The sequence below is a fragment of the Micropterus salmoides genome, unplaced genomic scaffold (assembly GCF_014851395.1).
Source record: "Micropterus salmoides isolate LMB-PRFRI ecotype aquatic unplaced genomic scaffold, ASM1485139v1 Ms_hic_scaffold_2, whole genome shotgun sequence".
NCBI lineage: Eukaryota > Metazoa > Chordata > Actinopteri > Centrarchiformes > Centrarchidae > Micropterus > Micropterus salmoides.
This window is the reverse complement of record NW_024041150.1, coordinates 34,804,866-34,820,032: the sequence shown is the minus strand read 5'-3', so window position 1 is coordinate 34,820,032 and position 15,167 is coordinate 34,804,866. Positions and strand designations below refer to the sequence as shown.

The 15,167-nt window shown below is 38.9% G+C and overlaps 2 protein-coding genes across 6 annotated transcripts in view; both read right to left on the bottom strand.

Annotated features, from left to right (window-relative positions):
• Positions 1-7,095, bottom strand: part of LOC119912586 (H(+)/Cl(-) exchange transporter 5-like) — a 37,422-nt gene extending 30,327 nt beyond the window's left edge. The window contains exons 1-2 of one of the 2 annotated variants that reach the window (XM_038731847.1): positions 6,789-7,095; positions 6,003-6,152 (exon numbers count right to left, since the gene is read on the bottom strand). In XM_038731847.1, the coding sequence (XP_038587775.1) occupies positions 6,003-6,141 (139 nt within the window). In that variant the 5' untranslated portion in view covers positions 6,142-6,152; positions 6,789-7,095. Of the gene's footprint in view, positions 1-6,002; positions 6,153-6,270; positions 6,418-6,788 lie in introns of those variants that run through there. The other variant, XM_038731846.1, reaches the window with a different exon arrangement.
• A 4,586-nt stretch (positions 7,096-11,681) lies between these two features.
• The window catches only part of shroom4 (shroom family member 4), an 82,929-nt gene continuing 79,443 nt past the window's right edge, over positions 11,682-15,167 (bottom strand). For all 4 annotated transcript variants that reach the window (XM_038731836.1, XM_038731837.1, XM_038731838.1 and 1 more), the window contains one exon: positions 11,682-14,946. In XM_038731836.1, the coding sequence (XP_038587764.1) occupies positions 14,790-14,946 (157 nt within the window). In that variant the 3' untranslated portion in view covers positions 11,682-14,789. The remainder of the gene's footprint in view (positions 14,947-15,167) is intronic.

Sequence of the window (15,167 nt, the reverse complement as noted above, 5' to 3'; positions counted from 1 at the left end):
AACTTAAATCCAGAGATTAAATAAAGTTCAAACTTCAGTTTGTGGCCATTCTTCACAGCTATCTGCAGTGTTTCATTCAGCCAGGAGCCAAATGTCTTTTTATTTGGATACTATTTGGATAATTTGAGGCCCTTTTCAAGCTAAATTTTCTGATTCCTGCTTCTCAAATGTGAGGACTTGCTTCCTTTTTAATCCTATGTGATAGTAAACTGAGAGTCTAAAACAAAACATCTGATCATATCGCTTTGGGTTTTAAGGAAATTATTATCAGCATGTTTCATTATTTTCTGACATTTTATGCACCAAACAACTGATTGATGGAGAAAATATTTGGTGGATGCATTTACACTGAGAATAGTTGTTATTTGCAGCCCTGTTTCAGACCCAGCCCTCGCAAACAAAACCTCACAAGCATGATGAAGGATTAAAAGCTCAAGTCTTTTCAGTGTTACTGTGACTCATTCAGTGCTTGAGTCACCTTTAAAAGGTTAGGTGAGCATGACTATGACCACAGGACTGCCACTTGCCTGTTTGAGTTCAGGAGAGTGGACGAATACCACCGTCGCTACGTATTGCTGTACTTTAGCTCTGACGCATCTTGGGGGTTTCACAGTAAGTCTTACCGGTAGCTCCCTGACTGTGTGAACGTGAAGAAGAAGAAGGCCGTTGCTGTAAAAGGCAGCAAACCAGCGAATCCCTTCTTCCTCACATGGATGAGGGAGGAATTTTTACCACTACAGAGGCAAAGCTGTGACAGATTGTCAAGCTCATAACAGCTTTCAGTGTTCAAAATGCTCCTGGATGACCTTTACTCGGTGAAAGGAAACAGTCGTAATAATCGTTTTACAGCTTGTTGTTCACCTCCTGAACTCCCGAAATCTGCTCACCATTCTTAGTATCAAAAACGGTTGCCTTTCCGTTCATTTGACCATTCACTCGTTTCACATAGTCGCTACCATATGACCTTGTGGAGTTAACAATGTGATGTATAAATATAAAATGTTTTTAAAAAGCAGAGACTCGTTCCCCGTCAATCATTATATCCACAGCCTACAACACCACCGACAGGATGTAAAGTCAGTATAACGAACAATAAAAATGTGTCGCAACGATGATCATCTTCATTTGTACAACCCCAGTGATTAAGCAACAGGAAGGGATTTAAGTAAATGCCAAGCAGTAAAAATGTTTTTAACCAGAATAAACTGTAACTTGGAAGCCAGTTTACTGTACTTCCACATGTCTGACCCATAAACATCATCTGCTAGTGTTTATATAAGTTTATATAAAACATACACTGCAGGACTGTGTGACCGCTCCTCCTTTTATTTTGCTTTGTGCTTTATCATCTTGGTAAGAAATTCCTTCTCTTCCAGTTTTTTCCCCCCTTCCTGATCCAGTTTTATTCAGTTTAAATCGTTTTGTTTTCCTTCGACTTTACACTTGTTACAGGCCACACACAAAACGTCTCTCTCACTCAAAGCAGGTACTAAAGAAAAATAAAAGGTTTTATGTCCTTGCTTGCAGACGCAGCCATCACACTCTCTGTTTCCTCATCAATAAAACATTACCACAAACAATGGAGGTTACGTGGTGCCAAGAGTCAACGCTGTAGATGTTTATCAGCTCAAATAATTTAAAGAAAACAATGAGGACAATAAATACAGAGCAGAACATCAGCACATCAATAAATGAAGAGATGTACAGAATCAGCTGGTATTAGTCTGAATGCATTTTTAATATCAGAGTCCTTCCCGTCTTTTTGTCCCCTAAAAACAAAAATAACACAGGCAGCAATGTCATACAGCGAGAACAAGCACTAACATGCTCACTTTTTCCTCTTGACAGCAAAGGATTTCATGGGAAAGGCGGTCCTTCTTTAGACAAAGACAGAACGTTCCATTTGTCTCATCCCTAAACCTCAGCTGGGTGATTGTTACGATGCTTTAACCTGCTAAAGTCGGGCTTTATTTATCGAAGAAACATAAACAACACCCTGCAAATACACTGCAACACGGGCATTAGGAGCACGACTGCGTTGCTCAACAACACCTTTGTGTCCACTAGTTGTAGACAGAAGGATCAGAGTATCTTGATATTAGTCTCAAACTAGTATTTAGACTAGCAACCCCTCCTACATCCAAACTCTCTTTTGCCTAACACTGGAGGCTCAGGAGTCCCTGAGCAACAGTTTACACAAGGATAAACAATTACAGCCGGGCTAATAAGTATGGCTTTTAAGGAGACTTGCTTGGCAACAAGTTCAAGTGTACACTAATGAGCAGTTAGGGACCTCAACAGCGCTTTGCATAGCCTCATGAGGGGAAAGAAAGGGAGGAAGTCTGAGGTGAAATACTATTAAAAAAGGCAGGAAATAAAATGCAAGAAAAAAAAAAAAAAGGCTCACAAACGTTTACTGCTTTCATCTGTTTAGGACACGAGCTGGAGTTTATTCAGTGATGTGTCATCACAGATAGTGTCAGCTAATGAATCAATGTAAAGGGCTGGCCAAAGATATTATCACAATGAAAAATGTCATATCATTCAATATCGACAATTACCACATTAAAGGTCAAATCATTATTTCTTTCAATGTTAAAAGGCAGATTTTTGCTCCCGAGTGAAAGTTAATTGTGGTTGTAAACTTTTCTTTATGGTCAGAACAAACACTTGATGACAAAGAAGTGGGTTACTTAACTAATCTGAGGTAGAACATTAAGAACAATTATCTTTTTTCAGCAAATTTGCATGAGTAAATATTAAGTAAAATCTTATTTTCAGTCCCTTTTCCTCAACAAAATAAATATCTTAATAGAAAAATTTGATCAATTAAATAAAAAATGTATTAAACATTTGTTATATTGTTATTGTTTTACTGCCCAGCCCTAATCAAAGATGAAACCAGCGGGGTTTTTTTGTGTAGAGTTAAATTAACCCGGTCCTACATACGAAAACCTCCCGATTTCCCCGGAGTCGGACACACAATTATATAATCGACCAAGAAGCAAAATCACTGCTGTCAGACGTAGCCTGCCTTAAACCTGCAACTCCAGTTTTGCTGATTGTCGTGTTTCTATTTGAACCAAATCCACACACACACACACACACACACACACACACACACACACACACACTCTTCTGGGTTATGATTTCCTTTCTCAAACCACCGTGTAATTTTAAAAATACATGACTGTCAAGTTAGAAACAAGGCTGTGTTTCTTCACCATCTCCTCACTCCTAAAGAGCTGACACAGTGGAAAACTCATGGATCAGCCCAACACAACTCACATCCACTGAGAGAAGACTTCCTTCCTGTTAGCAGCGTCTCGTCTCTCGCTGTCAACTAGAGGGGCGGGGCGTGAGGTTGGTGATGTCACAGTTACATCAGTAGTAGCCAGGCAGCTGATATCACTGTCTACAGCTTTTTTTCTAGAAGTCAACATCTGACATCGTCATTTTTTAAACGCACCAACTTGTCCTGAAAGTTTGAATGAATCCTCTTTTTGGTCTTAATTTGATTTCATGTTTAAACTGAAGAAATGGACAGATTTTTAGCTACGTCATGACCAGTCAGCAGTGACCAGGCAATATCTTGATATTACAATGTCCATTACGCTTTTGAATTTTTCTCAGATTTGCTTTTAATATGCTGGGAAAATGATGATCTGGACAGATAATCTGGAAGGGTCTTGAAGTTACATCAGTGGAGAGGAAGCACCACAATGCTCACACTTATCTCTTTGCAAACGCAGTGTGTAAACTGTGTAAGTAAACAATTTAGACTCTCAGAATGTTTGTATGGAAACAACTGGAGGAACAGACTGCACCAGCTTGAGGTCTGGGTATCTTTTCTGTTTAGATGAGGGAAGGCAGACCCATAAAAATAATGTGATTAGACAATATCAGCAGTTGGCAGTCGGATTATGTCTCTGGCTAACGTCGCCATGAATATTTTATCATGCTTTAGATAACTTCTGGAGGAACATGCTGTTTTTCATTCCTGCAAACAAATGCTGCTGCGTCTTCAAGAAATCCCTTTAAGAAGAACCTGAGTAAGATTTAAACTCCTCCACAGCAATGGTTGACTATAATACATGGGCATGAGGTTAATGGGGTTGTTAATCAATACCAATAGCTCAGCAATAACCTTGCCAGGAGCTGCAGCCTTTAGAAAGCAAATGCTAAAAACCTCTTTTCTCAAGCCAAAAATGCAAATTACCAAACTGTCTTTATCTCTCTAGTCTGCATGCTAATATACACTGGATGTTTCTGTTGGCTCTCTGCTCTAATTAGCTAACTTCAGCTACCTTAATCTCCACAGTGAATTGCAGAGGTCGACTCGACACGAGCAAAGGCTGCGTCAATTATTAATGCGAGATAAATCTCTTCTCTGTGCGGTGAAAAGTTATATCCGGACCATTAAGAGTTTGTTGTACTAAGAGAAAAAAGTCGAGTCATTGACGTCTAGACGACATCATCAGTAACCGGGCAGCGCTGGTGCAGGAACTAAAATTTACAGATGTCACAGATTAGAGGAACCCGCCCACAAACACTACTAGTACAGTAACTCAATTTAATGGTTGTTTGTATGTTCTGATGTGAAGTCATACCAAAACCACATTAAATTAAGATGGTAGAGGATGTTTCCAATTGGACTGTGGAAATAAGCTGTTCTCACATGTTGTTCTGCTTAAATATTCTGCCATGAAAATCACCGCCAAAGAAATGACGCTTAAAGAATACTCCTGGGCCATGAATCACAACCTTGGTTCCCTTACCGCTCTGTTGTTGACTGTTAAAGCCACAGAGATTAACATGGGAAGGGGGGGAAACCGGTTGGTGGCTTCAAATCCTTCAGTTCAAACTGAACCACGTTTTATAATGTTTAAAGAAATCTTTATTGCTACCCTAGAAGTCAATTTGAGACTAATACAAACAAGGTGCCCATTTATGTGTGACAGGTTTTGGGGATTTAAAAGTTGTAGTCAAATACAGTATAAGATATTATATTGCCTATGATAGCAGATAGATAAGATCTTTATGATTATATGATGGGTCTTAAGAGCGCAAACAAATTAAAGGACAGTCTCTGTTTACGAACGCAGTCCAGTTGTGAGTTGTAAAACCAAAGCACCATGTGCTGTAAAATGAACCGCACTCGTTTCTAAGACAATATACTGGCCAAACATACCTGTCACCGCAAGGATCAAAAGTTACACCACTGGAGGTAAGATTTTACTTTTTGTTTTAGGCATTAGAGAGCAGACAGGAAATGAGAGGATATAAAAAGGTAAATCAGGTATGAAATGCCACAAAGATCCCCGGGGATGTTGCAATTACACGGTCGGTGCCTTAAACCTCTAGATGGATTTAAAATGGCTGAAATTATGATTTTTTTCTTGTAGACACTCCTAATGTCACTACAAGGTTTAATTTATTTAAACATTTGAATGAACATATATTAAAGATTTCTACAAGGTCTTAAAACCAGTTTCATTATGTTTTTACTGCAACATTTTTAAAACCACAGAAATATTTCCATTTCTGTGCTTGCACACTTGGGCTGCAACTAATGATTATTTTCACTGAATATCATATTATCTATTAATCAATTAGTTGTTTGGTCTATAAAATGTCAGAAAATGGTGAAAAATGTTGATCAGTGTTTCCCAAAGCTCAAGAAGGCGTCCTCAAATGTCTTGTTTTGTCCGCAACCCAAATGTATTCAGTCTACTGTCACAGAGGAGTAAAGAAGTCAAAAAATGTTCACATTTAAGAAGCTGAAATCAGAGAAGTTTTGACATTTTTTCATAGGCAAAATGACTTAGAACGATTTCTAGATTATCAAAATAGTTGGTGATTAATTAGTCGACTTATCGTTGCAGCTCTATTGCATCCTATCCTGAATGGCCTCAAAAACTTCTTCATGCATAAAGCTTCATTTTCTCTGTCATCCAGCTCCAACTGGACCCTGTCTTAAAACAATATGTGTGTGCAATTGCCTGAGCTGAGAGGGGGGTCGTCGTCCGTGGAGGAAAAGTCCAGAGTTGCTCCTGCAATGTCCACCAGATCGTCATCATCATCATCACTGGGGCGATGAAGACCGTCAAAGCTCCCGGTGCTATATCCGGAGTTATCCATCTCTTCAAATCCTGTTAGCAAAACAACAAGAGTAGAGAGAAAGAGGGAGGGAGAGAGAGAGAGTCCGTTAATCAAACAGCGACAGACTGCAGGATTTTAACCACTGCAGCATGAACATCAGCTTTTTACCGCTGTCACTCCTGGCTGCATATTTTCGATACAAGCTCGTCCAAAACTGAGACATTCTATAAATGAAAGACAGCGGGGTATAATGAAATACCAGCCTCCCTATCTTCCCCCCCTTCAACTGTGATTTCATGAAACAAATTCAGGGAAGTGTTGGTGTTGCTGCTGAGAAAAAAAGACCGGTCCTAGTCTCACCCGGCTCATCATCACAGCGCATCTCCAGTTACATTTCCGCTGTTTTAGTCTTCCTTTAACTCTGTGGTTACAACTGAAACAATCGCGTCATGGTTTCAAAACACACAGCAGCCGACGAAAAGCAGATTATTAGCCCGGACTTTGGCCTAGCCTGTTAGCCGTTAGTGTTTTAGACGAGGACCAACCGGTGTGACAAACTGACAAAAATACAACCGTTGAGCTAACTTAACGCTGGTTTAAATGTCGCCGCGCTCAGCTCACTCCCATTTAACGCGTATTTCTCTGAATAAAGAAGATAAAAATGCAAACTTAAAGCCTGACTTTACCCGTGAAGAGAGAAAGTAGTCGCCCAGTTCCCTGAAGAAGTCTTGTGACTCGGATTTGCCCCGCCGCCGTCTTCTTCTGAGGGCTGCTTATGTCAACACAGCCCGTGTAAAACTTAACGCTCCGCAGCGGCTGCCCCGTGAAAATCCTGCGTCACTCTCCGTCCTAAAAAAACGACTGTTTTAAAACGCTAAAAGTGTGCGATATGAGGCCATAGTCGACCATTATCTTCGTTAGATAACCAAAATGTTAAAATAGTGTGAACTTGTCAGCAGTACGTGTTATTTTGTGCCGCTTTAAACTGAAAAAGTCAAGGTAGATGAAATTATCTACAACTTCCGTTCAGGGCAGGCAGTTGGTAACGTATAGCTGCCGTACAGAATCCTCACATTTTACGATTTTACTGTCCAAATTAATCGCATCCACATTTTAAATTATATGACATCTATGTTCCGCATATTACATTTAAGCGTTCCTCCTTTTGCGAGATATCAATGTGTGTCGCTTTATTTTGAAGGCGTAATCACTCAAGTTCCGGTTTAACCCTAACCCTTTTATAGCTGCCTTGACATGTCCATCTGCACGCCAGGAAAACCAGTCGAGACAAGAGCTATCGACGCTTCTCCAGTGAAGCAGGGTTCAGTTATGCAGTTCGACTAATCGGTCATCTATATTCCACTCTGGCCTTAAACTCTGCTATGTTGTTTCCTCTGCATAATATTTAATATGTGGCTGATATAATCCATATTTAGTAGTATATGTTACTACTGTTGTTACCAGCCAAAACATTGCATTTGGGCTTCAGTGCATTGCTCAGTAGCTCATCCGTAGCATACAGTTTAGAGTAGGGCTTTGAAATAAAACAATAATGATAATTATCGAAATATAATTTTCCTCAACAACAATATAAGAACTGTTCAATAAATGTTTGATTTAATTTGAATTGCGAATGAATCAGCACTTATTCGCTATATTAAAATATTTATTTTGTTGAGGAAAAGGGACCAAAAAAAGGTTTACTTCATTTTTCCAGTGCATATTTGTTGAAAAAAGATTGTAAAGAAAATATATACCTTTATTAGTCCCACTTAGGGGGGAAATTGCGTTTGGCACAGCAGCACAGAGGGGGTCCTAATATATATAATATATATGTATAATCATCATAATTGGTTTGAATGTTCTGACCATATAGAAAAGTTTAAAACCACAATTAACCATCTGATTTCTTCCCTCGTGAGCAAAAATCAGCATTTAAACTTGAAAGAAATAATGATTTGACATTTGCCTCACAGCAAGAAGGTTGTGGGTTCAAGTCCCGGTTGCCCCGGTCTTTCTGTGTGGAGTTTGCATATTCTCCCCTTGTCCGCGTGGGTTCTCTCCAGGTGCTCCGGCTTCCTCCTGCTGTCCAAAGACATGCGGCCTAGGTTGATTGGTGACCCTGAATTGTCAACACATGTGAGTGTGACTGGTTGTTTGTCTATGTGTGGCCATGCAATGGACTGGCGACCCCTGCCTTTTGCCCGATGTCAGCTCGGGAATAATCCAAAAAGCTGATGAACCTTGTTGTATGAAGGTTATAGAATTGTTATTTAATGATGTTGGGTGTGAGGAAGAATGCAAGTAGAAAATATATTTTTTAAATCGATTCATATTGGTAATTAGATTTGGAAGAAGCCAAAAGTTAGAAAAAGGGTTTAATCAAAACTTGCTTAGTGCTGGAAATTGTGTGAAATGTAATGCTCAGGAGTAATGTGGTATCTTATCACTAAGGCTGCAACTAAAAATTATTTTTCATTGCCAATTAAATCTTTCGATTATTTTCTTGATTAACTGATTAGTTGTTTGGTCTATTAAATGTCAGGAAAGTGTTGATCAGTGTTTCCCAAAACCGAGATTACGTCCTCAAATCAGTCCGTAAGGAATAGGCTGGGAACCGGAGGGCCGCCGGTTCGAATGCCAGTTCACCTCCTGGGCACTGCCTTAAGCAGGCCCCTGAACCCCCATCTGCCCCTCACTCTGACATCTCTCTGTGTTGCTATGGGTCCTGTTTGTGCATGTGTCTTTCGGACCTGTGTGTAAATAACAAGAGTTCAAGGGGATTCAAAATCAGTTAAAGGCCGACACCTTGTGGTCAACTGTAAGAAATGAATCAGGGCTCCAGTAGAGTGAGTGTGGAGCATTTATTTAGAGAGTGTGTGTGTGTGTGTGTGTGTGCGTGTGTGTGCGTGTGTGCGTGTGTGTGCGTGTGTGTGTGTAGACCCCGACATACATTTACTCAAGTACTGTACTTAACAAATTTGAGGTACTTGAAATTCACTTTAGTATTTCCATTTTATGCAACTTTATACTTCTACTCCACTACATCTTACAGGCAAATATCTTACTTTTTACTCCACCACATTCGTATAGCAGCTTTAGTTATAGTTACTTTTCAGATTTCAGTTTTTTAAACCATTCCTGTCCAGTGAAATGCCACAAACATATGATCATCTTACAGACCATGATGCTTTGCTGTAAATTAAACTACCCAACAGGATATAAAGGAATTAAAATGAACTCAACTTTAAACATCTACAGCTGTAAAATGCAACATACATTAAAGCAGCAGGAATATTAATCCAGAAACATCAGATATAATAGTGAAACACTGTGAATGAGTGCTTTTACTTTTGATACTTCTTTTGTTTTTTTTTTAAATCAAGGGCTTTTACTTGTAGTGGAGTATTTTCACAGTGTGGTTTTAGTATATTTACTGAAGTAAAGGATCTGGATATCTCCAAAACTGGTGAGGCGTTTATGGTATCCTGGTCTGTAGCTCTCTGATTAATTATTGCTACCTCTTTTCCTTCATTACTTCCCATGATGTCTTGTTTCTCTCTGCACACCTCCCACTCATTCATCTTCTTTTCCTGCACTCCACCACTCTGCCCCTCGCAGCCCAACATAAACACATCCCCACCCTACCTCCCACAGCGTTTCTTGCCTTAGTGGGCCTGTTTCTCTTCACTTCCTTCTCTCCCCTTAATATAAACTCAAACATTCAAGTTCATCTTTGTTGAAGTGACCTTGTAATAATTAACTTTCTATCTGTTCCCTCCATCAGTTTGTAACTCATTCATTCCCATTTTAGCCACTTAGTTGCTTTAATTCCCCTCATTTTCTTAGATTTGGATCACTTTGCTCACTGAACTCATTTACGCCCCCATGTTTCGTCTCCCATCCTTCTTTTCCTCTTGTTCCAGCTCTCCTTTCATTCCCACCAGTCCTCTGTGTTTCAATCTGGGTCAGGCAGAAGAATGCACTCCCTCGTTGCCCCAAAAACACAGATTCTTCACTTTTACAACAGCTGTTTTCTTTATTATTTTCCCTAACCCCCACCTCTCTGTCTCTGTGAGGACAAACAATCCACCTAAAACACTCTCTTCATCCTAGTTTTCATTTTTTATGAACTGCTCCAGTACCACTCAGTTGAAAGATCCACAAATACCGCCGTCCCTTTTATCCCAAGAGGAGGATAGGAAAGTATTTCAGGGTGGGATGTAAAGAAAATACATTTATCAAACCACAAACAGGCTTTTATCACATTTCTGATTGTGAAAAATGAAAGTTTCTTTAAAAGTAATAAATATTTTCTGGCCCCCAGATTCCTCCCAACAACTGATTAATCATCTTTTGCTGGCATCACGTTACAGAGGAAAGCTCATTCTTGCCAAGAAAATAACATAAAACATGTGAAAAGGTACCAGTGATAAAGATATTAATGGTAGGTGAAAATAAAGAGATGCTATGTCTGCATTTTAGCTTAATCTGTGCACAGTTGAACAGCCTGTCCCAGCATGAGAGGTACACCCAAACACCCCATGTCCTATTGAACGGTTAGTATCATGAACACCGCTGCACAAATCCGTACAACATTAATGTTGTCAATGAGAGCTAAGCTGGTATTGGGATATGGTGCTGAACCTAAGCCGTGTTTACCGGCTTCTCACTGACCTGTCCTACTCTGCTTCTGATTGGCTAGTAAATCCTTAACTAGGAACTGTGCATGTGCAACTCCCAACAAAGATCATTTAGAGACAAGATGTATCACTCCATATCTAAAGCGGAGCCTTCAACACATAGGGTGAAAAGAGAAGCTGCAGCAATGTGCAGTATGAAAAGAAATATGGTGTTTTTGAAAATTAAACCATGTAAACCTGTTCTGGTACAACCCCTAAATAAGATTTTGAACCTGAAAATGAGCATAATATCACTTCAAAACTTGTCCTTTATCATTTCAACATTTAAAATTTTTTTCTCTATTATAATTTTAAAACAGAAAGTAAAGATTTCAACTTACTCTTATATATAAAAATATTGCATCTTTTATTTATGGATATTTTTTCTCCTCAATTTTAAATTCACACATTTTTTTAAATTATAGTTTTGTCTCATAGGTCTTTACAAATATGTGTGACATATGACATTGTCCATCGTAAGAACCACGATTTAGATACCTTCAGGATCATATAACTGGCAAAAAGTAGTCTGAAGTTAGTTAGCAGTTAGTCTGAAGTAAATTATTTAAAATTGTAACTGACCATTTTTAATTTTTCCTAGTAGGAATGGGCAACTATACAAATGAGTGCAAGTACAATCTTAGCACATTGGAGGCACTGTTTCTGAAGGTATTACAGTTCTGGAAGTACTTTTATTTATTCTTATTACTGTATGTACTGATATCTTTAGTATTTTGCTAACTTAACTTAACTCTGAGGGAGCACTGAAGGGAGGGATTTCCACCACAGTGAAACAAGTTTTCCCCAGAGGAGAATACATTTTGGCACCAGACACTGAAGCGGCATAAAGAGACCGTTCACCCATGAGGACATAAATCACAACAGGAGATGCAAAAGCTAGTTTAAAATACTATTATTATTATTTATGGTACTTTTCCTCAAGAGTGTTCACGCAGTTACACAATTTGTAATGCACTTTTACACACAAAAAAGGGTTTTGTAATAAATCAAAATTACATAGGAAAACATGAACAGAAGAAATATACTCTCTTACTGGTCCAACAAGCAACTCTTGGTCCTCTCTTGTCAAGTCGATAAGTGTTATAAAAATGGCTGTATTAGTACAAGAATACACAAAACATGTACAACAGAGAGCAAGTGTGTGTGGACATCTTAAATTCAGGGTTGTTTGGTAATAAAACAGCATGAATCGTCTGAGAGAAACTAAGGAAATGAGGAAAAACAAGTGTAAAACTGTAACTTTTAATAAACTTTAAACTGCAGATTTGCTGCTTATTACCAGAGCAAGAGTTAACCGGTGAAACTGATTAAGTATTAGAAGTGTCTGTATTTTCACTCAACAGCCAAAATATACACATTTCCTCTTCCAAATCCCTCTAATCTCTTGTTGAGCTGCAGTTTTTGTTTGTTCTTTCTGTATTTGATTTACTCAGAAAAGCAAGCAGTGCTAAACTGTGTAAAACCTGTCCAAAGGTTAGGATACCAGTTAAAGTGTGGGAGACTTTTTGGCAAGATCACAAATCACAAGATAAATGCAGGAAACAGCAAAAAGCAGGTGTCTGTTATTTAAGATTTGTGATGGTGGATTATTAACTTTACAAGCAGGAATGTGTTTAAATCCTGTGTTTCAGTACAGTCAATGTGTCACAAATTAGGAAAATCTATGTGTTTGGCACTTCAAACTATAAGTCGTAAAGGAATAGTTTGACGTTTTGGGGAAATGCACTTATTTGTACTCTTGCAGAGATTTAGATGAGAACATTTGATACAACTTAGCTTAGCATTAAGACTGGAAACAGAGGGGGGAAAACTAGCCTGGCTGCAAAGGTTAGCATCCACCTACATGTACCAGCACCTCTTTTAGCTCTAGCTCACCATTTAACATCTCGTTTGTTTAATTTATACAAAAACTAAAGTCTACAGCTAACCTGCTGCTGTGTTGTTGTGTTAATAATGCTGCAAATGACCACAATATTTAAGTGATGTTAATAGAAACAAGTGTAAAAACAACAGAGGGCTGGCTGTTCATGACAAAAAGGCTAGCTTAAACTGCTAGCCTGCCACTTACACTTTTGTTTTTGTACGGATTAAACAAGCAAGATACAACGTGTTAATTTGGGAGCTTTAGAGGTGCTGGTGGATTTTGTTGACTTTGGACAGAGCCAGGCTTTCCAATTTTTATGCTAAGCTAAGCTAACCGGCTGCTTGCTGTAGCCATATACTCACCGTACAGACTGGTGTCAATCTTCCCATCTAACTCTCAACAGGAATGCTAATAAGCGTTCTTTAAAGTACTGTAAATATTAAAGACACACATTAAATGTCAACTTGGCAAACAACATTTTGAAAACAAGCTCACAAAAAAAAAAAAAAAAAACTGCAACTCTGGCTTCCTGTCAAACCGAACTCTCCATGAGATTCATTCCCCATCAAAATATACAGTAAACGTTGATTCTTCCCGGTCTTTTCGTTCATCTTTTACAACCAATTTTTTTACAACCAATTCCAGTCTTTTCATTACATCACAATCACTATATACACATCGTATACATTATGAACACAAGTGTCTTCTGTACATAACAGTTATTATGTGACAGTATAAGGAGTCGGTGGAGTGTCAAACCCCACACAGTGAAACAGCCACAGACATTACAGTAACAGGAATACAAAGTGATATGATGATATAACAGTAGATAATACAGTATATGTATCACTGAAGGCAAGTGTCAGCCAGCAACAAAGGTGAACACAAAAAGAGAAGTTACACGGTTAGTGAACTTCCAAAAGGCAGTTAATAACGCAGCAAATGGCATCTGACAATATTGACTTTAGTGTTGTTAACAGAAAACACAGTTTCTTTTAGTTTGAAGCACCAGAAAAAAATGTCTCCTTCAATTCTCTGAACCAGGAGATTTAAATACAAAAGAAGAAAACATACAAAATAAAGCAGCGTCTGAGTGACACATTCATTAAGCGAAAATGTCTTTGGCAAACGTAGTGTGATACTGGTTAGAATAATTGTAGTGTAAGTACAGTATGTGTTTCCGGCACATCATGTGAGGCAGAGAGTATAAAGTCCTTCCTTTGGCCACAGAAAGTAAAATGTGGTTATCAGGCTTTATTTTTACATTCTTAGTTAAGTGATAACCTCATCATGAGTCCTCGCTCGAGTTTCAGTCTTTCGCTTGGGTGAAATTAGGGGAAAACATCCTCTTGTTGTCCTATGTTCACAAACAAAGGCTTCAGTATTGTCCAAATCCATTGTCCTCTAACCATCAACGTGCTCTCGGCTTTCGATACGTTTCTGGTGTATTTCTGAAGACGGTAGTTTTCGGGGGTTCTGTGAGCCCACGCTCAACTTTCTTCCTGGGCTTTAGCACTCAAGTCCAGTCTGTTTTTCTGTTTGACACCTTGGACAAGTGCCTCGGTTCTGGTCTTCATTGAGTGTTGGAGTCAAATTTTCCCTACTTGCCTACCCACAACAGCTTCCAGGGTTTTTGAGCTGTTAGTTTGGTCCTTGAGCTTCTGGATCTACAGGTCTGATGATCCTTAAAGGATTTGTTTGACATTCTGGAAGATTAAATATGAAGCTACAGACAGGCAATGCTTAGCTTAGTTTAGCACAAACACTCCAGGAAGTCAACATAACAGTTGTGAGTTTTAGAGGTTTGGCAGGCAGATTATGTTACTTCTGGACGGAGCCAGTGAACTGAGAGTGGTATCAATATTTATCATCTAACGAGTGGCAAGTAAGTGCACAAGCATATTTTCCGAAACGTGAAATGATTCCCTTAAGAAACTCTGTAAATAAATGTTTTTACAATCATGTACACTGCATGTTTACTACCTCTTTCAAATCTTAAACTGGACTCGAGTCATTGTTTTGTCTCGATCCTCTTTGCCTCTTGACTTGTCGCCTTGAAACTGACTCAGACTTAACGCGACTCCAAGCCCTGCTCCTTCATCTCTTTAGTGTTTGTTTTTTTAATAATGTCCGTATCCCATCGACATTCCTATTCCAATTCCCAGCCCCAACCCCAGGCTCTCCCTTAGCCCCCTCAGCTGCTCCTCTCCCAGCCGGATCTTGTCCTCCAGCTGCCTCTGCTCCACCAGCAGGGCGGCCTTCATCTTCACATAGTGGCTATGAAGGAAAAAACAGACATTTTAAAAATGTACACTAATAAAACATGTAACTTGGATCAATCTTGAATTGTAAACCTTTGTAACTTTATATTTTGTTTTAGCTTTTTCTTTATGTGTATGTTATTATGTTTTATTGTGTTGAATGTTATCCTGTCTGTGTACAATGTGAGCTCCAGAAGTAACAATGTTTCTTATAATGGCAAAAAAATAACTCTTTTA